The following is a 26,192-nucleotide window of genomic DNA, read 5'->3' as shown; positions in this document are numbered from 1 at the left end:
CATGTGGACTGCACTCTGATCTGAGTTGATAACAATACGCTTCAACAACATCATAAGTGAGAAATTTGCATATACCTGCCAAAAGCATTTTTTTGGAGACAGCACATGAAATTTCTGAAAATGTAGTCAATGTAGGAATTAAGCACCAGATACATCGCATGCAAAATTATTTCTGATTGTCATTTAAAAGAGAATGGGCTTACTGTCCACTGGCTGTTTTTTTGTGTTTTGTTTTTTTTTGTTATGTAAAACACAACATCTTTGATTGGAATGTTTCATGTCGGGGAGGAGTTAAATTTCAGGGTATAAAAATGTCTGCAGACTGTCATCCTGTCAAAGTCAAGAAGACTTTCAAGTGTCTCAGCTGAGCTGCACACCTGACAGGAGATGTTAGCTCTTTATACAGCTCTTTATTATGTTAGCTCTTTATTTTGGAAATGTTCGCTCTTTATACAGTAAAGTTACAGTGGGATACAAATAACATCAGGCTGATCCTGCCACGATTTGTTCCTCCGGTTCAAATCCCGGACAAACAGGATCCCACAGCTGTTTATGTTTTTGAACCCATTTTGCACAGAGAGGCATTTTTTGAAAAATGTATTGATAGCAATGTTGAACATTATTACACAGGAAAAAAACAACTACATGTAAAATAATCACACCGTGACGCCTCTGCCTTTCTAAATGGAGGGACAGTAACTGTGTGTAAAACCTGCAGACAGTCAGATTAACAGAATTTCGTCTCTATCCGCCATTCTGCAATTCATCTCATGTAAACAATAACGTGGCGCACAGCGTGACGTGAAAAAGGCACATACCTTTGAAGTTGCGTGACGAATTGCTCGTCCACACGTAAACGCAAAAAAGGAGTTTAAAAAAATCTCAGTTTTCGGTGATTCGAAACGCTGTTTACGTGTGGACGAAACAGCTGCGTTTTAAAAAATACCCATGTAGGTGTGGACGTAGCATAAAAGAGTTAGTAGTTTATTTTATTGCTACCTGTAATTCATTGCAGATTACTTGTATTTGCTTAATTGTTTACTAAATGTTTGAGGTGTGAAAAATAAACCGCAATGGAGCAAAATGTGGGTGTGTGTGGTTGGAGGATGTGTTTGTGCGCGTGCGTGGGTACATTTTTCTTGTAAAATAAAGGGGGGCCTAGCAAAAAGTTTGGGAACCACTGCTCTAGCAGATCATTACGTGGAGAAACCTTTTGAATACCAGCGCACTGATCCACACAAGTGTACACACGGGTGTTCACAGACACAAACTACACCTTTCTTGGCTGCTGCCTCAAAGCACATTGTGCGCTGTCGGTCCTGCGTGCTGCACAACAACATTCAATATTTAGTATTTACTGTTATTTAATGTTAGCTAGATTAATGCGATGGTGCTGTGTTTATTATGTTGCTGTCTTTTTTTTTTGCTTGTTCTCTCGTTTTTTTCCCCTCTTCTCTCAACAGGTGATCCAGGAGAATTCTTTTTATCTTTCTCTCTCCTTTTCCTATCCCCCAGCTATGTCCGTCCCATCTGTAATGACTAAAAATAAAATAAAATAAATAATAACAACAAAGGTCAATCAAATGAACCAAAACAGCAAGGCCGTGATAATCCACTTGGCAAAGTAAATCCGTTGGGTATCTTTGTTGGCTATATGACATCAATTCTGACGGCTAAAAAACCAAATGGGACAGGCAAAAAAGAAAAACAAACAAACAAAACAAAAACAACATTACATACCCGGAAGCAGAGCAACTATGGACGAAGGTTTTGGCCTGTCTCAGCAATGCAAAGCTCCCAGCATGTAACATCAGCACGGAGGAGAGGAAGGCACTCACGTCACTTAGGAATGACAACAACATTATCATCCTTCCGGCAGACAAGGGTAGTTGCACAATTTTGCTAAACCAGATATATTAATTATAGAAATACTAATACTATTAATGTATAGCAAGACAATTAATTTGTGTATGAACTAAAGCAGGGGTGTCGAACTCCAGGCCTCGAGGGCCGGTGTCCTGCAGGTTTTAGTTAACACCCTGGGTCAACACACCTGAATCAATTGATTAGTTCATTACCTTTTTCTGGAGAACTTCAATACATGTTGAGGAGGTAATTTAGCCATTTAAATCAGCTGTGTTGGATCAAGGACACATCTAAAACATCAAGATGGCGCTGGAGTGACGGCAGCCTTTCCAAGTAGCTCTGCAACACTGCACCTTTTTGTTAACTTTAACTTTTTAGACTAGGCTTTTCAAACTTTTTTTTCACCTTCCTCTACTTATACCTCTTAGATATAGCGATACAAGATGGATAATGCACTTTTTAAAACTTCTGGAACCAGTTCCTTCATCTATTCGAGAGCGGAGCTGCTGGCACTAAAAACAAAGGGACAGACCGGCATGCGACACAACATCCCGGCCGAGCTAAAGAGGAGCTACAGAGGCTGCAAAGCTGGAGCGAGGAGAGCGGATCACCGGAGGCGATTCAAACCATCAATCCCGACAGTGATCATGGGCAACGTGAACTCGTTACAGAATAAGATTGACGAACTGTGCGCTCTGAACAACCACAGACTATACCGTGAGTGCAGCTTGTTTATCTTCACGGAGACGTGGCTAACCGAGCTAACGCCGCAGGCTAACGTAGACCTATGCGGTTTCACACCCGTGAGAGCCGATAGGGACACGCAGGCCAGCGGAAAAAGCAGAGGTGGGGGACTCATTGTCTACGTTAACAACAGATACTGTAACCCTGGACACGTCTCCGTTAAAGTTTCGGTATGCCGTCCGGACCTGGAGCTGCTAGCTGTTAGCTTGCGGCCATATTATCTACCTCGGGAGTTCAGTCATGTGATCTGTGTGTGTGTGTTTACATCCCTCCGAGGGCCGACGCAACAGCTGCCTGTGAGAAAATACACACAGTCACAGCAAGACTTCAGACACAAAACCCCGAGGCTTTCATTATTATATCTGGAGACTTTAACCATGCCACACTGGACTCTACTCTGGCTGCTTTTCACCAGTTTGTGAATTGTCCCACAAGGAGCAACAGGACAATTGACCTACTGTATGCTAATGTGAGAGATGCATACAGAGCCACCCCCCTCCCCCCACTAGGGAAGTCAGACCACAACCTGGTTTACCTACAGCCACAATACACACCCCTCGTCCAAAGGCAGCCTGTCACAACGCGCTCCATCCGGAGATGGACCCCAGAAAAGGAGGATGCTCTGAGAGACTGCTATGACACCACAGACTGGGATGTGCTCCTGAGCCCACATGGTGAGGACATAGAGGGGGCGACACACTGTCTTACAGACTACCTCAACTTTTGTGTGGACACGGTCGCCCCTGCTAAGACGGTACGGTGTTATCCTAATAACAAACCGTGGGTAACACAGGAAGTCAAAGCTGTCCTCAACATGAAGAAGAAGGCTTTCAGGAGCAAAGTGAAGGAGGAGATGAAGGCAGCACAGCGGGAGGTGAAACGCTGCCTGAGGGAAGCAAAGGACACCTACAGGAGGAAGGTGGAGCAGAAGTTGGAGAGGAACAATATGAGGGAGGTCTGGAATGGTGTGAAAACCATCACAGGCCACAACACCAAGAAAAGCACAGTGGGGGGGACTGTGGAGAAGGCAAACGAACTCAACAACTTCTTCAACAGGTTTGACCAGCCCACAACCCCCCCACCCTCACCTTCACTACAGAGTCCAATCCCCACTCTCCTACCTCCCTCGCTTCCCCCCCTTCCTGACACCATGACACCCCCTTCCTCCAATCCCTCTCTCAGCAGCAAGACATCTCCCCCCCTCCCCTCTTCCCAAACATCTCCCAGTGTCACAGTGGATCAGGTCAGGAGACAACTGAGGAAGCTTCGCCCCAGAAAGGCAGCAGGCCCAGACAAGGTGTGTCCTAGGATGCTAAAGGCGTGTGCTGCTGAACTTGGGGAGCCGCTACAACGAGTCTTCAACCTCAGTCTGCGACTGGGGAGAGTGCCCGCCCTATGGAAGACATCCTGCATCGTCCCGGTCCCCAAAAAGAACCGGCCCAATGAGCTGAATGACTTCCGACCGGTGGCACTGACGTCACATCTTATGAAGACTCTAGAGCGGCTCTTCCTCAACCTCCTCCGACCACAGGTACAACATGCCCAGGACCCACTACAGTTTGCATACAAGGCAGGTGTCGGAGTGGAGGATGCCATCCTGTACCTCCTACACAGAGCCCACTCACACCTGGATGGGGGAAAAGGCACGGTCAGGATCCTGTTTCTTGACTTTTCCAGTGCCTTTAATACCATCCGGCCCTGTATGCTTCAGGAAAAACTGAACAGGATGGAGGTGGACCCCTGCCTGGTGGCTTGGATCTCCGACTACCTCACCGACAGACCACAGTACGTCAGGCTGAAGGACATCACGTCTGACACAGTGGTCAGCAGCACAGGAGCACCACAGGGAACTGTGCTGTCCCCTCTTCTCTTCACCCTGTACACCTCTGACTTCTGCTACAACTCTGAATTATGCCACATTCAGAAGTTTGCAGACGACACAGCCATCATGGGGTGTATCTGGGATGATCAGGAAGAGGAGTACAGAAGTCTGGTGAGGAACTTTGTCGCATGGAGTCACACAAACCACCTGCAACTCAACACCTCAAAGACTAAGGAACTGGTTGTGGACTTCGAGAGGTCTAGAGCAGGTCCACTGCCGGTTCAGATAGAGGGGGAGGAGGTGGAGGTGGTCAACAAGTACAAGTACCTCGGGCTGTGGGTGGACAATAAACTGGACTGGTCATGCAACACAGAGCACCTGTATAAAAAAGCCCAAAGCCGACTGTACTTCCTCAGGAGGCTGAGGTCTTTTAACATCTGCAGGAAGCTCCTGAGGATGTTTTACCAGTCGGTGGTTGCTGGAGTACTTTTCTATGCTGTGGTGTGCTGGGGGAGCAGCACAGCAAAGAAGGACTCATCCAGGCTGGAGAAACTGATCAGGAGGGCTAGCTCTGTGGTCGGCATGAAGCTGGACACTCTGGTGACAGTGGCAGAGAAAAGGACATTAAAGAAACTGATGGACATTATGGACAATGCCAGGCATCCTCTGCACACGGCCATTAACAACCAGAAGAGTCTGTTCAGTGACAGGTTGCTTCTCCCAAAGACAAGAACTAACAGACTTAAAAACTCCTTTGTCCCACACGCCATCAGACTGTTTAACTCCTCTCTGGAGGGGAGAGGGAGGGGAAACAGGAGGACAAAGGAGGGGGGAACAACTAAGCTGTAGTGCCTCTTCACCTCACTGTACAATACCTTGTGCAATACTTTTGTAAATAGTCAACGGTGCAATAGACTCAATACTTGAAATGTGCAATTCACTTGTATTTTTATTTTTTATTCCTATTTATTCTATTTATCCCCTTCGTATATTTTATTTATATTGTCTCTGTATTTATATATATGTGTGTGTGTATAACTCTGTAACTTCTGTCGGTGCTGTGCTTTTTTGGAAATCGAATTTCCCAGAGGAACCCACCCGAGGGATTAATAAAGTTCTATCTTATCTTATCTTATCTTATCTTAAAACCTGCAGGACACCGGCCCTCGAGGCCTGGAGTTCGACACCTGTGAACTAAAGTATTAAGTTCAGAATGAGAGGCTTTCATGCACCAGATGTGTGTGTGTGTGTGTGTGTGTGTGTGTCAGCACTTGTTTATACAAGTTGAAAAGCTTTCTGAGAACTGTGTTGATTCAGATATGCCAGTAAAAAGCAGAATACCAAAGAACTAGGCTTGTTTCCAGTTATGTGAGTTCTATCTTATCTTATCTTATCTTATCTTAAAACCTGCAGGACACCGGCCCTCGAGGCCTGGAGTTCGACACCTGTGAACTAAAGTATTAAGTTCAGAATGAGAGGCTTTCATGCACCAGATGTGTGTGTGTGTGTGTGTGTGTGTGTGTGTGTGTGTCAGCACTTGTTTATACAAGTTGAAAAGCTTTCTGAGAACTGTGTTGATTCAGATATGCCAGTAAAAAGCAGAATACCAAAGAACTAGGCTTGTTTCCAGTTATGTGAGTAAACAGATCTGTTCAAACAGGTAACCAACAGTCATTTTGATTTAGGGTACGTCCACACTAATGCGTTTTCGTTTGAAAATGCATCGTTTTCTCTCCGTATTGGCCTCCCGTCTACACTGAGACAGCATTTTCCTGAATGAAATGATTTTTATGGTGTGGTGGAATTTTCTGTGGCCAAGCAATTTAACTACTGCATGCAGGAGAGCCAAAGAGACAGTGGACATCACAGTTACACGGTCAGGAGAGCTCTGAAACAGAAGTGGAACTCAAACTCCTTTATGCATTCCAAAGAAGACGGAGGAAGTGGCACCAAGGCTGTGGAACAGTTTAGCACCACAACTACGTTTGGTTGACTCTGTGTAATCCTTTAAAAAGCAGTTGAAAATTTCTCTGTTTAAACAAGCCTTTTGTTGATTAAAGTGTTGTTGTTTTTTTACACAATTGTAAATTTTTATTTTACATGTATTGCCTATATTGTGTATTTTGGAACTCAGTGTTCCATTTATTTTAACCTTTGTGTGCAGAGCTTTGTGACTGCCTGTCTACGGAAAGCGCTTAATAAATAAACTTTACACACTTACTGTGTGTGCCATGTGGACTGCACTCTGATCTGAGTTGATAACAATACGCTTCAACAACATCATAAGTGAGAAATTTGCATATACCTGCCAAAAGCATTTTTTTGGAGACAGCACATGAAATTTCTGAAAATGTAGTCAATGTAGGAATTAAGCACCAGATACATCGCATGCAAAATTATTTCTGATTGTCATTTAAAAGAGAATGGGCTTACTGTCCACTGGCTGTTTTTTTGTGTTTTGTTTTTATTTTTTATGTAAAACACAACATCTTTGATTGGAATGTTTCATGTCGGGGAGGAGTTAAATTTCAGGGTATAAAAATGTCTGCAGACTGTCATCCTGTCAAAGTCAAGAAGACTTTCAAGTGTCTCAGCTGAGCTGCACACCTTCACCAGGTAATGAGTTACTGGGGGTGGAGACAATAGTAGTTATCTTTCCTTTCATCATCAGCATTCACTTTTTTTTAATGTGTGAATTTATATTTTTTGTCTTCAGAATTTAGACGTGAAACTTTTTTCAAACTATATTATTCCTTCCTTTGTCCATCTCTCTGTTGTCAGAGAGATATATCAGAAACTCCTGCACTGCCTCTCAGTTTTATGATGCTTTGACACATGTTGCTGAATCTTCTCTCTCAAGTTGGAGATATGGACTCAGAACAAGTAGAGGTGGCCGCCCTGAATCGCCCTTTTGCCTTGGGGTTGCTGTATGATGCAAAGAAAGATAAACTGTACACAGGTAAGAATCACTATAACTAACACTAAAGAGGTTTACGTGCTTAGGTACATATTCATACTGATAAATTTATTTTCAGTTGATAAGAAGTCAGTAAAGACAGTACTCATTTCCATCATAAAAACAATAATAATTACAGCGTTGCAATAATATTTGTACAAAGGAACCATTTGTTGATGTGTCAGTGTCTAAAATGATGTCAACTGTGGCCTGTTGGAACTTATTTTGTGATCGTAACATTTTATAAAAATGCCAATGCTTTTTCATCTATAAATTAGAAACTGAAAAAAAGGATAACTGTGTTAATATGGAACATTTGTTTTTAACATGATATTACTGGGTTTCACATTGAACAGAAGCACTGATGGTTATCCTAACAAATGTAGTTTCATCTTTTCAATCCTGTTGTGTCATAAAGTAAGAAGGTCTGGAGAACAAATGGGCAAAATGGGCAAAATATGCCTTAAATATGTCAAGGCCTTAAAGTAAATCTATACAAAAACCCATAAAAAATCAACAGAAGTTTTTACATTAACATGCATGTGTTATGAGAGGAAAAAGACAAACACATTTTTCTACACACATGACAACAAAATCAACATAAAATTGGTGGCTAGTCCAAGTAAAGGATGAGAAAGTGTCTATGTATCGAGATATTTAGGACAATAAAAAATGACCAATCTCGGTTCCTGGGATCTGCTGGAGCCACTCCACTTGCTTGAGGGTCATTGCACCTAGTGCTCCGATTACCACTGGGACCACTGTTACCTTCACCCTCCACATCTTCTCCAGCTCTTCTCTGAGCCCTTGGTACTTCTCAAGCTTCTTGTGTTCCTTCTTCCTGATGATGCTGTCATTCACCACCACAAGCTTGTTAATAAACCAAAGACCAAGACAGACTTTTAGTTCATTTGAAAGCCTGATGCTCAGCCTTGTCCATCCTAGCTGGAAGACTCAAAAAAATCTTATTTATTATCATCTATCATACACCTGGGCCTTACACAGAGTTTCTGTCTTATTTCTCAGATTTTTTATCTGATTTAATGCTCACCTCAGATAAAATAATTATTGTTGGTGGTTTTAACATCCATGTAGATGCTAAAAACGACAGCCTCAACATGGCATTTAATCTGTTATTAGACTCAATTGTAACTAAGTTTAAGAATATAATCCACCAACTGTTATCATGGAGAAATAGTTTGCTGCTTTATAAGAAAGCCCTCCGTAAAGCTAGAACATCTTACTGTTCATCACTGATTGAAGTAAATAAGAACAACCCGGCTTTATATTTTCCAAATGTATTAGTCAACCACTCACCCAAAGGATCTCCAATGCCAGAAAATTCATTCATCTCACTTGATCAGAATCAGAATCAGAATACTTTATTGATCCCTAGGGGAAATTATGTTGGTTACAGTGCTCCAGTACAAATAGTGACAAAAACAGACAATACAAGAAGTAAGAAATAGCACAATATATAGGTTCAAGGTTCAAGGTTCTTTATTTGTCACATGCATAGTTATACAAGTATAACACACAGTGAAATGTAGCCTGACACGCGCCTCGACATGTGCAAAAATTGGGGGGGGTAGAGGAAGAACATTATATATATATATATAGTATGTACATTGGGTGAATGTGCAGTAGTAGCAGCAAGCAGGTGAATTCTGTACATTAATATGAATAGACATCTGACTATTTTACAGGATAGACAATATAAACATATTTAAAATTAAAGGAATTTGAAATGTACATTGTGCCTTGGTTTAGAGTGTCTGGAAGAGTCCTGTATATATACAATATATACATGCATATAAGTCACTTACTGATAAATATCTCAATAAGAAAGAAGAGCATATTCAAAAAGGGTGTAGCTATTGCAGTATACAGTGTGTTAGGTGGATGAGTTGTAAAGGGAGATGGCCACAGGCAGGAATGATTTCCTGTGTCGTTCAGTGGTGCTTTTTGGTATTCTCAGTCTCTCACTAAATGTGCTCCTGTGGCTAGCCAGCATGTCATGGAGTGAGTGGGAGGAATTATCCACCAATGTCTTTATCTTGGAAAACATTCGCCTCTCCGACACCATCTTAAGGGAGTCCAGCTCCATCCCCGGAACATTGCTGGCCTTGCGGATCAGTTTATTGAGTCTGTAATATGTCTGTAGTCCTTCCATGCCCTGGTAACTGACCCGTCTGAAGCTGTATCATTTGGAATATATGTACAACAAGCCAACCCAAACACTGAACACACCAATCCTTTTTCCACCAAGAAAAAGGATTAGAGTGCCATTGTTAGGTTTGCACTCGCAGGCCTCGTTAACTCAGAGACTTATCACCATGAACGAAGCAAGATTATCAGAGCTCAGTCAGTTTTTACTTGCAAGGTAAGCCCAATCAGGATCTCAGAGTTGTAAGATCCTCACCCAATCCCAGCCAACTTCGAATTCCAGCCTTCCCTCACAGCCTTTTATTGAGTGAAAACAGTTACACAACCACCTTATTGTAAAACCCATATGGTGTGTCGTAAAAGTTAAGGCACTGTGTGTGTGAGCATTGTGTGTATGTGTCTGTATACGTGATTTCCTGGTAGCCATATGTGGTTACCTCCCTTTAACAACATCTCTAGTCATAAAAGGGTCATCTCCCCTCACCCCATATATGCATTAACCCTTTAACATCCCACCATATACAAGCATAGGTGAGCCCATAAAGGGCAGGAAGTGAACATTCCTTACCAAATAAGGAAACCAGAATCTTTACATGCAATGTGCCTGCAGTTTAAGGCAAGGTTTACAAATTTTAAGCACAACAATGACAACTTTTAACAATATCACTCCAACAGCCATCCTATTCTGGACTGTCGTAAGTAACGTAGACGTCAACTGTTCTGACAGTCCTGCTATTGCATTCCTGATCAGTTTAGCCAATCTCTGCGCAATGTATACGGTCACTATTCTTATTGGGTGTTAGCCAAAGTATTATAGATTCAAACCCTGTTAGCTTAATATGCTGGCTTAATATGCAGGATGACCTGTTATTACTGTTCAAAAATAGGTCAGCTGTTCAAGAGTCTGATGTCAGTGGGGAACAGTGTTGGTCAAGTTACATGAAAAAAGTAATCAGTAACTAATTACTGATTACTTGACCAAAAAAGTAATCCCGTTACTTTACTGATTACTTATTTTCAAAGGTAATTAATTACTTAGTTACTTAGTTACTTTTTAAAAACACGATTTACAACCTGAATAGGTGATAAAGCGATAGATCTTTCAGCCCAATTCTACTTTTTCTGCATAATCCATCATACAAAATGTAATCAAATGGAAAAGTCTCCTTTTAAAACTTGTTTTATTAGTTTTAATCTTTTAACTTTATGCATCAAGCAAAAATTTAATTATATGCAACATTCTCTGACTGGAAGAAATTTGTTTAATATTTAAACCTGTTTTCTGCACATTCCAGCACATAAAATATTTTTTGTGTGTGTTTACACTCACTCTTTCAAATAGATGCAAGTAAAACACAACAGAAAATAAATAAAGTCAAAGACTAGCGGTCGTTTTGCTCTATTTTCACCTGTAAAGCAGGAGTGGGGTAGGCGGAGGTTTACCCTGGTGCAGGTGTGCCGCGGTCAGTTGAAGAATCCGCGAGTTTCTCTGTGAGTTTCCCATTACGTCGTTACGCACTCGGTGCTTGCTTGGAAGTTTAGGGGGTTTTTTCGCTGTAAAAAGAAGTTTTCTTCCCACGCACAATGGACGCTAATGTTTTTGTCAATTTTTATGGAATCAAACTCAAAGTAAGGTCAGTACTTCCACGCTTTAAACGCTGCACGCACATACTCTCTCCCGCACTCCATATATGATCCATTGTTGATCTGCACACAGCTGTTGTCACAAATGTCGCACTCGCTTATGTCACTGTCATGAGACATTCTCGCAAAAAAATCACGGTTTTAGTAATGCAGTAACGCAGCGTTCCTACGGGAAAGTAACGGTAATCTAATTACCGTTTTTGCAATAGTAATCCCTTACTTTACTACTTACCTGAAAAAAGTAATCGGATTACAGTAACGCGTTACTGCCCATCTGTGGTGGGGAAGAAGGAGTTGTTGAGTCTGGATGTTCTGGATTTCACACTTCTGAACCTCCACCCTGAGGACAGAAGTGTGAACAGTCCGTGTTGGAGGTGTGTGGGGTCTTTGAGGATGCAGGCAGCTCTCCTCTGGACTCTGCGATGGTAGATGCTCTGCAGAGAGGGCAGTGGAGTCCTGATGATCTTCTCTGCAGTTGTTATCACTCTCTGCAGGTGTTTGCGGTCCATAGCAGTAGTTCTGCCGTACCATGCAGTGATGCAGCTGGTCATTGTGCTCTCCACAATGCAATTGTAGAACCTGCTAAGGATCTTGGCCAACATACCAAATTTCCTCAGCCCCCTCAGCAAATACAGCCGCTGCTGAGCTTTCGTGACCAGCTGTGTGGTGTTCAGTGTCCAGGTGAGGTCCTCAGAGATGTAGACGCCCAGGTACCTAAAGCTGCTCAACCTCTCCACGTCAAGGCCCCGGATAAACAGCGGCTGGTGAGGCCTTCTCTTCTTCCTCATGTCCACTATCATCTCCTTTGTTTTGTCAGTGTTGAGGGTGAGGTTGTTGTCCTCCCACCATGACACCAGACCGGCCGCCTCTCTCCTGTAAGCCGCTTCGTCCCCTCCAGTGATGCGACCGATCACTGCAGTGTCGTCCGCGAACTTCAAAATGATGTTATCTTTGTTGGAGGTGACACAGTCGTGGGTGTACAGGGTGTAGAGGATGGGACTGAGGACGCAACCTTGTGGAATGCCAGTGTTTGTGGTAATGCTGACTGAAGTCAAGTTGCCGATCCTGATGGACTGGGGCCTGGCAGTCAAAAAGTCCTGTAGCCAGTCACATAGGGTGGTGCAGGCCAAGTGTAGCCAGCTTGTGAGTGAGTTTGTGTGGGATGACAGTATTGAAGCCGGAGCTGTAATCAACAAAAAGTACCCTGATGTATGAGTCTTTGTTTTCCAGGTAGGAGAGTGAATAGTGAAGGGCAGCAGCGATGGTGTCTGATGTGGACCTATTGGGCCAGTAGGCATACTGCAGGAGGGCCAGAGTGTCTGTGATGTTGCTCTGGATGTAGGCCAGCACCACTCTCTCAAAGCACTTTGCGATGATTGGAGTGAGTGCAACTGGTCTATAGTCATTTAGGCAGGTGGCTGGGCTTTTCTTGGGGAGAGGGGTGATGGTTGTGGTCTTGAAGCATGTGGGGACTGTGTTCTGGCTGAGGGAGAGGTTGAAGATGGAGGTAAGAACCTCCGCCAGCTCATTGGCACATGCTTTAAGGGCCTGTCCTGGGATGTTGTCTGGTCCTGCTCCCTTACGGGGGTTGATCCTCAGGGCTTTGTGCACCTGGTCTATTGAGACCGCTGGCGGGGGTGGGGGTGGGAGTTGGGTGGTCTGGGGGTCCTGGCAGGTCCGGGTGATCTGGGGGGTCTGGAGAGTCTGGGAGGTCTGGAGGGTCTGGGAGGTCTCGAAGCGGGTGTAGAATGCATTGAGATCATCGATAAGACCGCCTGCAGAGCTGATGGTGCTGGTGCTGGTGGTGGCCCTATACTCTGTGATGTGCTGCAGGCCTTGCCACATCCGCCTGGGGTCAGCAGAAGAATAGAAGCCATCCAGCTTCTCTCTGTACTGCCTCTTAGCCGGTGTGATGGCTTTCCTTAGTCCATACTTTGCAGCTTTGTACTCCGTCTCATTGCCTGATCTAAATGCGAAAGACCGAGTACGCAGCATGTGTCGTACCTGACTGTTGATCCATGGCTTCTGGTTGGGGAACTTTCTGACTTGTGTGGTGGGCACAATATTGTCAGCACAGGTGCTGATGTACCCAGTCACATATTCAGCGTAGTCCTGTATGTTGACAGAGCAGTTCTCCATGGTGGCTGTAATTTGAAACACATCCCAGTCTGTTTGGGCAAAGCAGTCCTGTAGGATGCTCTCAGTCTCTGGGGTCCACAGTTTAACAGGTTTGATGACAGGGTTCGATTTTTTCAGTTTCTGCCTGTAAGCCGGGTACATGAACATAATAAGAGCTCCAGGGTCTCCGTGGTTGGTTCTTCCCAGCGGCAAGACAAAGAGGAAACGTAAACAAAGGAGGCAAAAGCGTGGCTGCAGGGCGGGTCCACTAGCTCGGCTAAAGAAACAGCCATTTAAGCCACCGCTTCCGAGTATTTTCCTCTCCAACGTCAGGTCCATAACCAACAAAATCGACGAACTGAGATTACAAATTGCAGTCAATAAGTGTGTACGGGACAGCAGCATAATATTACTCACAGAGACTTGGCTGCAGCCATCAATTCCGGACTCGGCTATTGAGCTAGCAGGCCGCACGGTTCACCGTCACGACAGGAACGGCCACTCCGGTAAGATCAAAGGAGGGGGTTTATGCATCTACACCAATGACAGCTGGTGCAAAAACACAAAGACTGTAGACAGCCACTGTTCCCCGGATTTGGAATACTTGACTGTGAAGTGCAGACCCGTCTACATACCTCGCGAGTTTACTGTTGTCATGGTAACGGCCGTGTATGTACCACCCGATGCTAATGCTAACTCTGCCATGGAGGAGCTGCACAAGACAATAAGCAACCAGCAGAACTCCCATCCAAACGCAGTGCACATTATAGCTGGGGACTTCAACCATGCTGATTTAAGGTCAGTATTCCCCAGATTTGAACAGCATATTAAATGTGCAACGAGGGGGAAAAACACATTGGATAAAGCCTACAGCAACATCCAAAAAGGCTACAGAGCAACCCCTCTACCACATCTAGGTTTGTCAGACCACATGTCCATGCTGTTGATCCCTGCATACACTCCCATTAGGAGAAGAGCCCCCCCAGTCACAAAAACTGTGAAAACCTGGCCAGAAGGTGCATCACATCAGCTGCAGGACTGTTTTGAAAACACGGACTGGAGCGTGTTCGAACATCAGGACCTTGAAGAGCACACAACATCAGTGCTCTCATATATTAACTTCTGTGTCAACAGTGTCACTGTGGACAAACGTCTCCGGGTGTATTCCAACCAGAAACCCTGGATGACTAAAGAGGTCCAGGTCCTGCTGAAGCAACGTGACGCCGCTTTTAGATCCGGTGATGGTATGCAGTACAGTGCAGCCAGATCTCAGTTGAAATTGATTTCTTAGACACTACTGTGTACAAGGGACAGCCTTTTCACAACCAACAAACACTGGACATTAAGGTATATTTCAAAACAACAGACACACACTCATTGCTGTTTAAATCCAGCTATCACCCCCGGCACACCTACAAAGGTCTCGTCAAATCACAACTCATTAGGTTTCATCGGATCTGCACTCAAAGGGCAGACTTTTTCGAAGCAGTCAGAACCCTTTTCCGGGCTCTTAGGAAGAGGGGATACTCAAGGTCGTTCCTAAGACATTGTCTGAAGACCTTCCACATACAAAGACCAAGTATCAATAAAGAATGGATTCCGCTGATCACCACCTTTTCACCTAGGAGCAGGTTACTGAATTGCAAATTCAAAAATAACTACAGGATGATCATGGAAAACCAGGGTCTCCTGAGCAGATATCAAGTCATCTCGGCATACAGGAGAAATAGCAACCTGAAGGACCACCTGGTGAGGGCAAGTCTTGCTCCCTTACAGCCATTGCAGAAAACCACAGTCTTGGCCGGTACATTCATTAAATTGGACTTTGTGCAAAATAGGCTCAATAAAACTGTATTTAAGATCACACAGACTTTTACACCACGGACTGTGAATTGTGTGTACATGATTTTCTGCTCCAGATGTGACACACAATACATTGGAGAAACCGGAAACTCAATATCCACCAGGATGATGCAACACAGGTATAACATCAAAAACAAAAAGGAAACACACACACTTTTGGTAAAACATTTCATTTCACATGGGTATCATTCGCTAAGGGTAGCAGGACTGCAAAGTAATTCAAGTTGGACGGAAGGAGAAAGGAGGAAAATGGAGAGGAAATGGATACGATTATTGGACACAAGAGAACCGGGGGGACTGAATATGAAATGTAATTAGGCACTTCTTTCTAAAACCAATGGTTAACCCAAATTTTGAGCCCAATTAGAATTTGGGCTCAAAAGTTTGGTTGGAGTCCCTGTCCCAGCCCGTACCCTAACTCCAACCTATTCGGGTTGGTTTGATTTAACCCCATCCCAATACCCTACCCTAACCTTAACCATTACGATTTAATTTTAACCCAACCCCCATATTTTGCCCTAACCCTAACCACTATGATTGTGGCCCCAACCCAATTATTTACCCTAACCCTAACCCATGTTATTAAATCAACATAACATAAATCAACATAACATAACATAGCATCTTACACCCTGCTGTTATGTGCTGGATTGTCTCAGGGGCATCTTTACACAACCTGCACCTGGGGTCTTGCCTGGTGTGATAGACCCCAGCCTCTATGGATCTTGTGCTCAGAGCTTGTTCCAGTGCTGCCATGATTAGTGCCTATGTGCTGCCTTTCAGTCCAGCTTTGTCCAGCCACTGATAGGATTTCTGGATGTCAGCCACTTCCTCTATCTGCCGGTGGTACATACCGTGCAGGGGCTTGTCCTTCCATGATGGTTCCTCCTCTTCCTTGGGTTTCTGCTGCCTGAGGCATTCACTAAGCACGTGGTTGGTTGTGGCTGTCTTCCTGATGTACTCATGGATGGTTTGTTGTCTCATCCTGGACTGTGGTACTGACACTCACTAGTCCTCGGCCGAAGTGCCCTGGTCAGTCAGGATATTTTGTGGGATGCTAACTGGAGAGATGGCCTGAAACAATGTCTGTGCCACACCCAAATGGTGCACAGTAGTACTGCTTTAGGATATTGTGTTGCATAATCTACCAGAACTAATACAAAGTGATATCTGCATGCACTCTGGTGAAATGGCAATTATTTTGCTCCAGAGTTTTATCACATACCATATGACCAGCCATTGGGTTGTAATGAGCCACCAAGAAAATTACCTTCCCAGCGGCTTTGCAGCACCAACAACTGGCAGTGTTCTTCCTGTATGCAAGTATAATGACTTATATAATCTTTCCCTAAACATTATAAAATATGAAAATGTCAGCCCTGCTTCAGGGCACACTATTTGATGATCAGTGTTCATCACTTGCATCTTCCATGGAAAATCTTCCATGGAGCTAATTACTGGAACCGTCGACGTCTCCCATGAAGGCCCTACCATTTCCTCCTCTCTAGAGTCAGCGACGGACCCATCACTGCTGAGCGCAGCACAGACCCCACATGTTCCTATGGCCACGCTGTAAATTCCTCCTGGGAGCTCCTCCAAAACTGCTCTGCTCCAGTGTCACTGCCTCCATCACCATGTCCACCAACATTTTCGCCTGTGTGTGCACCAGCTACATTGGCTGCGGGTCCGACATGTTGAGCTGGGATTTGGCACCACTGTAATAGTCCCAGCTCACAGACCTGGCACAACAAACATGCAGTTCTCAGTGTTTGCTCTGTGTGTTTTATTTACAGTGATGTTTTTATGTGCAGGGCAGGTTTCCATCAATCCTTTGGTCTGTGTTTGCCCACACACATCAGTTCAGCACATCACTGCTCAGGTCTAGCCTTCATTTCTCCCTCCTTCAGGTCCTGATATAGTAGAAATGTTATTAGATAATTACTGCCAGTTGTGCCAACCAATCTCCCCCAGATGTCACACCCTGAACTTCCCACTTCCACTTCCCCTGCTGCTGAGCCAAAAACCACACCCAGCCACAATATCTTTTTCTTAAGTCAAGTCAGGTTGTACTACAAGTCCAAATTCTTCCAACCACTTTTGAACAACTGCTATAATTTTGTGTTTTTCATCTCACCATTTGATTGGTATGGAAAATATAGTTTCAGGAGTTCTTTTTTTAATTTTTAGAAAATAATAACAGGTTTACCCCAAAATCCAATTTTCTTACAGTCTGTGTCTGTCAGCGTTCCTGGGACATTGACCCAGTATTTTCAGTTTGTTCATGTTCAGTTTATTTCTCACTGTGCCAGTTACTTTCCTGTGTGTCATTAGTTTGATTAAGTTCAGCTGTGTACTCACCGGTCTCTCATTATCATCCTCATCAGTCTGTGTATTTAAGTTCCTCGGTTTCCTCAGTCCAGCGTTTTGTCATTAATAGAAAGTCATTGCGTGTGTTCAGTTCCGTCAGCCAGCTATTCATTCAGTCAGCCATCTCCTGTTCTCTTCATTTGTCCCTCACAATAAACACCCTGAATCTTCACCGTGAGTCCTGCATTTGAGTCCTCTTCTCCACATCTACACAGCAACCCCTGACAGTGTCTGCTCCCAAACCAACAAAAAACAAACCAAAAAGCAGAAAAAAACCATTTAAACATAAAAAAGCTTATTAATCAGCGATAGGCATAGTTTAAATTCATTTGAAAGCCTAATTCTTAGCCTTGTACACCCTAATTGATGAATTAAAAAATGTGTTTCATTTGTCGTTATCTATTGTCCACCTGGGCCTTTCTCAGAGTTTCTATTTTCTCAGACTTTTTATCTGATTTAGTGCACAGCTCAAATAAAACAGTTATTGTGGGCAATTTTAACACTCTACATGGATGCTGAAAATGACAGCCTTAATACAACTTTTAATCTATTAGCCTCAACTGGCTACTCTAAAAATGTAAAGGAACTCACCCACCACTTTATTCACACTCTAGATCTTGTTCTTGTCATTGTCCTGGTTCTGGTGACCCAGTGTTTATGTTTTAGTTGTGTACTTCTGCCACCAAAAGGACAACAATATGAGTTTTATGAAACTTTGTTTTTTTCTACTTAAAAATTGCTGTTGTTATGTTTTTTGCAGATTTCACACTGTGGGACACGGAAACGATTAAAAAGTACAGCGCTAGGCAGAATCAGACCAGTAGCAACTATGAAATTACTGCAACAGACTCAATTGAGTCCAAGTCTGCTCTGCTGGATGTCAGCGCTTCTGTCAAAGCCAGTTTCCTGGGGGGACTGATTGAGGTTGGAGGATCTGCCAGGTATCTGAATGACAACAAGAAATCCAAGAACCAGAGCAGAGTGACGCTTCAGTTCAGTGCTACGACTGCATATGAACGACTGACAATGACCCATCTTGAAGCAAAGACCACACAAATACAAGATGTCATTAAGAAGAGCCATGCAACACACGTAGTCACAGGCATCCTTTATGGAGCAAATGCTTTCTTTGTGTTTGACAGCGAGAAACTGGAGAGCAGGAGTGTTAAGAACATCGAGACCAGCATGCAGGCTGCGATTAAGAAGATTCCAACGTTTAACTTTGAGGCAAAAGTTGACATCAAGCTGAGTGATGAAGAAAAAGCTGCAACTAAAAAATTCTCCTGCAAATTCTACGGAGACTTCATTCTTGACAGCAACCCTTCGACATTTGAAGATGCAGTGAAGACATACTCACAGCTTCCAAAGCTCCTTGGTGGCAATGGAGAGAAGACAGTTCCTGTCAAAGTGTGGCTGACAGCGCTGAAGAAACTGGACCCAACAGCTGAAGAGATGAAGAGTGAGATTAGTGTTGGGTTGCTGAGGAAAGCTGTGAATGCTCTAGAAAACATCAAAGAAATGGAAATGAGATGCAATGATTCTCTGGATGAAGAGGTGGTTAAGAATTTTCCACAAATTCACAAAAAGTTGAGTCGTTTCCAAGACCTTTGTGAAGATTATGCAAAAAAACTCAGACAGACCATGATGGTGAAAATTCCTGCCATCCGCGAGGGTAAAGAAAAGGAGAGTTCACTGCAGGAAATCTTAGGTGACCAGGAAAAGTCACCATTCAGTCTGGAGAATCTAGACAAGTGGTTAGATAATGCAGAGAGAGAAATCAATGTTATCAGGTGCTCTCTGGAAATAATGAAAGGAATAAAGATCGCCCAAGATGAGTCAGAGTTTGACAAAGAGTTTTTCACTCCAGGTGTAGAGGACACTCTGTGCTTTATCTTCACTTCCCTGGAAACTGATGACCCCTACCTGGACCAGATGGATAACTACCTGTATTCTGGTGAATCACCTAAGAGTTTCCCTCCACCAATCAAAGACCACTGGTTCTTCTCAGAAGACGTGATTGATGACATGAAAATGAAATCTGAAGATTTCTCCACAATTGTCAAAGGCCTGAAGGACAGCAGCAGATTTCGTTTCATTGTGTCAGCGATAAGAAATAAGAAATACAAAGGAGCAACCATCTACCATTACAAGAAGAGCCGCAAGACCACTGAAGAATTTTCAAAGCCTGCTGTTCCTAATGTGGAAGCTGTTAAAGACAACAAAGCTCTAATTTGGTGTAAGCCCGTTTCCTTTCAGCCAAAATAATTTTATGTATAAATAATTTCAGTTCCAAACAGCATCTCAGGACTGCATTCCTCTGGAATGAAACAAAGACATCTGATGTTGGTCCTAGAATTTTCTGGGGCCACACACCAGTTTGAGGGTTACAGCTCGTACAGCTCTTATTACCACTGGGAAGACCTTCAGTTTCATTTTTCACATCTGCTCCAGATGTTCCTTTGTTCCTCTAGTACTTCTTTATTTTCTCTGGTCCTTACAGATGTTGCTGTCCACTCAGATTACCACATCTGTCATGACTGTGGTCTTCTGTTCTGTGTCAACCATCACTTTGCCTCATTGGTTGTCCAGCAGCTGCTTGTCTGTCTCAACTCAAAGTCCCACAGGAACTTAGCCCTGCTGTTCTCAACCACCTTTGGTGGTGTCTCCCATCGGGACTTGGGAACTTCTAGTCCATGTGGCTTGAATCTTCTTCCTACCATGCTTCAGCTGGCGTCTCCACACCTGTCTTACCTTTTAAGGTATTTTGCTGTGGCTGACCTTTGTGCATCTTTATCATGCTTCTCGTTGGCCTGCGGCATACCCAGATACTCATAGCTGTATGTATATCTGCTATTCTGCCTTCTGGATGCTCCGCCCTTTGAGATCATGATTATGGAGTGCCATCAGCTTCTTCAGCCAGTAGGCATGGATCATGTCAGACCCTGGGGCTGCCCAGGTCTTGATTCCAGAAACTCGTTTTTGGAAGTTAACTGGTTCATTTTTTGGGAGGTTGCGGAGGTTTCTTCCAGTATTGCTCAGTTTCGCTTTGGGTCATGACTGCCCTTGTCACTGCCGGGCGGCCAACACAGGTGAATGGACTCAAGCAGACAACACTCAGAGGCACGGACGATCAGTGAGAAGCAAACACTTATTACAGCAAGTGGGGAGTAACACACAGGGGGAGAATAGTCAAACACAAAAACACAAATCATGAACTGAGAACAACACTATGATAAACCTACATAGTGCTAGATGAGTCACAATAATACAAACAATGACCATAAACCATGAACAAGAATCACACTTCATGTGCTGTGAGAGATTCCAGTGAGCGAGTCTCTTAGCTGGCAGGTGCAACAGCCAGGGAACCCGACACTGGGTATTTTCGAGAGGAGGAACCCTATACTGCAGGGCAAAGGGAGAATTATGAAGTGGGGCTCTCAGAGTCACTGAAACGAGGGAGAACAGGATTAGAGCGAGCTCCAACCAGCAGTCCAGAGAGAAAAGGCAATTTGCAACAATCTTACTTTGTGCAGAGGGAAGCGAGGTGTGGAGGGGTAGTGGTTCGGGTTGGCATGAGCAAAGTCCAATAGACACTCCATAGAAAGCTGGGCAGGGAGGCAGGCCGGTGACGAAGCTGCGAGCAGAACAGCGGCCTTGCAAAAGGTAGGTTAATGACGTAGAAACTGGCATCCATGAGACTGCTGAGACCAGAGAAAACAAGGTTATTTCAGAAAGTACTAGGAGATTACTAGCTAGGGGAGCCTTCACTAACTAGGGTTAGTTGACGTTCTGGCGATGAGTGGTTGTGAACGCTGGTCTTAAAAGTCTGCAGTCTAATTACTCACAGCTGCAGAAATTACTGTCACACTGGCATATGTATGAGCTTGTTGATTTCAATGATACTGGTTTGAGGATGGTGCATAGACCAGTGTTAATATCTGCAAGCATCTCCTTTGATGGGACTGTCATTGAGCCAGGCAAGTTTTGCTCTTGGTTGGGTGGGTTGAGTCTGGTCACAATATTCACCCTCAGCTCAGTAGATGCATATTCTAAAACCCACCCTGTGGGCATTTTTTGCCAAGCCTGAGATAGTTGTTCGCTTCACTCATGTCTTAAAACACAGACATGTAGGGTAATTTATCATTATTATATTTTCATTATTTCACTGTATATTGTCTGATGGCAAAAAACACAGACTCTTCAAAAACACCAATTAAACGAATAATAAAAACATATATTGTTCTTTTTCTCAAGCATCATAGTAATTATATGAGACAAAAGTATCAATTGCAGTCATTATTTGTGCTTCACTGTTTGATTAAGATTTCTTTACACATATCCATGACAATACGTTCCAGAATAGAATAGAATAGAATAATCCTTTAATTGTCCCACAAGGGGAAATTTGGCGGTAACAGCAGCAGAAGAAAAGCACATATACAAACAGAACAGGACACTAAACAGAAACACACAATTTTTACAGAAAAAAAAAAATTACATTATGGACAAAAGTTACAAAAAAAGAGTACTGTACAGTTATTAAGATTAAAGTATAGTTGTTTTTTTTTATATGTATATAAACTGAGAAAAATAATGTGCAAATTATAACAGTAGTAGTTTTTCGGTTGATTAGTACAAATTACAGCGCAGATGTAAACATCTATGTTTGTTGGGAGCAGTTCTGATTGTACAGTCTGACAGCTGCAGGGAGGAAGGACCTGCGGAAACGCTCCTTCATGCATCGAGGATGCAGCAGTCTGTCACTGAAGCAGCTCTGCAGTTCAGCAACATCTACATCCATGGGGTGGGAGACTCTGTCCATCAGAGATGTTATTTTGGCCAGAGCCCTTCTGTCTCCCACCACCTGCACTGGGTCCAGGGTGCATCCCAGAACAGAGCTGGCCTTCCTGATGAGTTTATCCAACCTCTTCCTCTCAGCTGTCGATAAACTGCTGCTCCAACATACAACACTGTAAAAAATGATAGATGCCAGCACAGAGTCATAGAAGGTCTTTAAAAGCGCTCCCTGGACTCCAAATGACCTCAGCCACCTCAGCAGGTAGAGTCTGCTCTGACCCTTCCTGTAATGAGCATCAGTGTTGTGGCTCCAGTCCAGCTTATTATTCAGGTGAACACCCAGGTACTTATACGATTCCACTATCTCAATGTCCACTCCCTGGATGTTCACCGGTGTCAGTGTGGTGGGTCTGCGTCTCTAGAAGTCCACCACCAACTCCTTGGTTTTCCCGGGATTGACCAGCAGGTGGTTCTGATGACACCAGTCTACAAAGTCCAGAGTCCACTGTCTGTACTCTGAGTCGTCCTCACCTGTGATGAGGCCGACTGTGGCAGAGTCGTCAGAAAACTTCTGTAGGTGGCAGCGTGGGGAGTTGATGGAGAAGTCTGCAGTGTAGAGGGTGAAGAGGAACGGTGCCAGCACAGTTCCCTGTGGGGCCCCCGTACTGCAGACCAGCGTGTCAGAGACACAGCCCTGTGTCCTCACATACTGTGGACGTTCTGTGAGGTAGTCCAGTATCCACTGGGACATGTGTTGGTCCACTCCCGATAGCTCCAGCTTGTCCCTCAGAAGAACCCTCAGGAAATAGAGGCACGGCTGGGCTTTCTTCACTAAGGCTGATGTGTTTGTAGTCCGTGATAGGTCCTCGGCTATGTGGCTACCGAAGAACTTAAAGGAGGACACCATCTAGACATAGTCACCTTTTATGGAGAGGGGAAGGGGATCAGTTTTTATCTTGCGGAAGTCCATGACCACTTCCTTAGTTTTCCTAGTGTTTAATTTATTGTAGTCACACCATTCTGTCAGATGTTGGACGTCATCTCTGTAGCCGGTGTCATCACCGTTGGTGATAAGCCCCATCAGAGTGGTGTCATCTGCAAATTTTATGATGATGTTGCAGGGATGCGTGGTGGTGCAGTCACTGGTGTAGATGGTGTGTAGGAATGGACTCAGCACACATCCCTGTAGTGAGCCAGTGCTGAGTGACAGGGTGGATGATCTCTGGTTGCCAACCTGGACAGATAGTGATGGATCAGTAAGAAAGTTTTTAATCCATGCACATGTAGCTTGGAAGTTTACCAGCTTGGCAATAAGAAGCTGAGCTGAAATCAATTAAGTATTTCTTACTGAAGTCCCAGAATTCTCCAGCTGATGCAGAGCTTATATTGTTGCATGTGAGTCTGCTGTTGTAAAGTGGAATGGATAGTAATGACTTCTAATAAACTTCTCTTTTCAGATGCTTGTGATCTCACCCTGGATTTAAACACTGCAAACAACTACCTGATTCTGTCTGAGGGGAACAAGAAGGCGACATGTGGAGAATTGCAGAGCTATCCAAAGCACTCTGAGAGGTTTGATTTAGTGCCTCAGGTTTTGTGCCGCGAGGGGCTGACTGGGCGCCATTACTTGGAAGTACAGTTGAGTAATGATTCTACCACTCAGGTTGGCATAGCTGTTAGTTACCAAAGCATCCAGAGAAAGGGAGGTGATGAGACAGAATTTGGCGCTAATTCCAAATCCTGGTATGTTGGTACATACTTTGGAACAGGGTTCAGTGTGTGGCATAATGGCAAATTAAGCAGCGGCAGTCTTCCAAGTGCCGGCTGCAGCAGAGTTGGAGTGTTTCTTGATTACCCCGCTGGCACTGTGTCTTTCTATGCAGTCTCCTCTAGCACACTGACACACCTCTACACCTTTCGCACCAGATTCACAGAGCCTGTTTACCCAGGCTTCTGGATAAAGAACACATCCAACTATGTTAAACTGTCTCCAGTTTAATAACATCAGCAGAATCAGTCACAGCAGAAAACACTGGGGCCAAAAACAAAATGAAAGATTTTGCATTATGTTTTCATAAACCTCTTATAGCTTTATATTGTTTTGAGCAAATACACTTTTTTGTGTGTTCATCACAGCTGCATGACTCATAACATTAATTTACTATTAAATGCTTTGATAGACAGTAGGGTATAATCTCACTATGATAAATGTTGCCATGGGGATCAGGGGGATCTAATTATTGTAATGCTTCATGATTCATATGCTACATACATACAAAATATTTGTGGAGGTTAGTTATTCTCCTAAAAGGAGGGTAAAGAATGTGTTTCTGGTTTAGTTTCTCCTAGTTGCTTAAAGCATTTGGTTTTCTTTTCCTTACATGTTCCCATTCAAAGCTACTAACATGGTCAGTCTAAAATATAACACATGTAAACCTTACTTTTAATGAGTATCAGGCGTAGTTAGCTGATGAGGAATTAAGTGTGACGATAGCCTGATTTCTTTATCTTAAAAACAATTGTGTGTGTGTGTCTGTTTGTGTTTTAAAGTAGACGATGTCTTACAGTCTTTTTTAAGGTGTGGAATGTCTGGCTATCTAATTGCTATTTTATAAACAAAAACAAGTGTAATGTGCCACTCAGGAAATCTGTAGGGTCTGAGCACATTTTCCCACTGACTCAGAATACTGCACATAGAGTCACCACATGCTGTTAACCTGCTGATGTTTGTGAAGCTGTAGCTCTCCCGTTTTGTGTAACACCGACACCTGGTGGATGTCATCAATAAAGCTTAATCCTGAGTTGAACAGCTTGTTCTGCTTCCTGTGTTCATTCAGAAGTTAAACTTTATTTCAAAATTCCTAAATAAAAGAAATTCACAGCTTTAAAGTTGGTCTTATATGATATATACACATATAAATTATTTGTTTTTATTTAATTTTGTTAACTTTATTAATTTTGTGCTCTTTAAAAAAACATAACAGATGACCAATGTGCTGTACAACAAAAATAAAAAATAAGAGAATAAGAATAAAAGAATAAATCAGTATAAGTACATACAAGGGGAAGAAGTTAACACAGATGACAACTCTCACCGCGTTAAAAGCCAAGGAGAAAAGATGTGTTTTTAAATCAGCATGAGATGGAGACTGCCTGGCCTTCAGAGGCAACTCATTCCACATTTTAGGAGCCAACACTGCAAAGGCTCTGTCTCCTCGGGATTTATAAAATTTCTTCGCGACAGTCAAAAGCAACTGCTTAGCTGATATAAGAGCATGCAACGACATTTAAGGGTGAAGCAGCTCACACAAATAAGAAGGGGCGGGACCATTAAGAGACTTAAAAATAAATAAAAGAATAAAAGAATCTGATTGTTATCAGCTACTCTGCTGATAAGATTTAAGTGCTGGGAATGCTCCCCTCATGTTCCGTGTTCTTCACTCAGTAGTGCTGGTGAATGCAGCTTAAAATATACTGTTTTGTGCAACAACCCATTCCTCATTTCTTTATATTTTGCTAGGAAAATTATAAATATGTGCTGAACAATAATAAAATGGGTTAGCAGTAGGTCCAAGATAGCAGACCCTAACGAAATATTTATCAATGGTCAGGCTGGAGAGGGTCTCCAGTTTTAGGATCTTCTCTGTCCACCTCTTAGAGGACCTTTTCTAGACCACACACACCACTGCTATTGCCGGTAAGGCTCAACAATACCTTTACTTCCTAAGGAAGCGAAGAAAAGTTGGGTTACTTCAGAACCTCTTCACCAGAGTTGGCAAAAGTACAAACAATCTCTGAGTTCAAGATTCAAGGTTCTTTATTTTTTGCTCCTCGACTGTGCAAAAG

The 26,192-nt window shown here is 43.4% G+C and overlaps 1 protein-coding gene across 1 annotated transcript; it reads left to right on the top strand.

Annotated features, from left to right (window-relative positions):
- The first annotated feature begins 7,300 nt into the window (after nucleotides 1-7,300).
- On the top strand, nucleotides 7,301-25,153 carry LOC112436312 (neoverrucotoxin subunit beta-like). Its single transcript, XM_076880631.1, has 3 exons — nucleotides 7,301-7,391; nucleotides 18,307-19,782; nucleotides 23,804-25,153. The coding sequence occupies exons 1-3, from the start codon at nucleotides 7,301-7,303 to the stop codon at nucleotides 24,343-24,345; spliced, it is 2,109 nt and encodes a 702-aa protein (XP_076736746.1). The 3' UTR covers nucleotides 24,346-25,153.
- The last annotated feature ends 1,039 nt before the right edge of the window (nucleotides 25,154-26,192 follow it).

Source organism: Maylandia zebra, linkage group LG23 (assembly GCF_041146795.1).
Source record: "Maylandia zebra isolate NMK-2024a linkage group LG23, Mzebra_GT3a, whole genome shotgun sequence".
NCBI lineage: Eukaryota > Metazoa > Chordata > Actinopteri > Cichliformes > Cichlidae > Maylandia > Maylandia zebra.
Note: the sequence above shows the minus strand (reverse complement) of the source record. Positions and strands in the feature narration are given on the sequence as shown.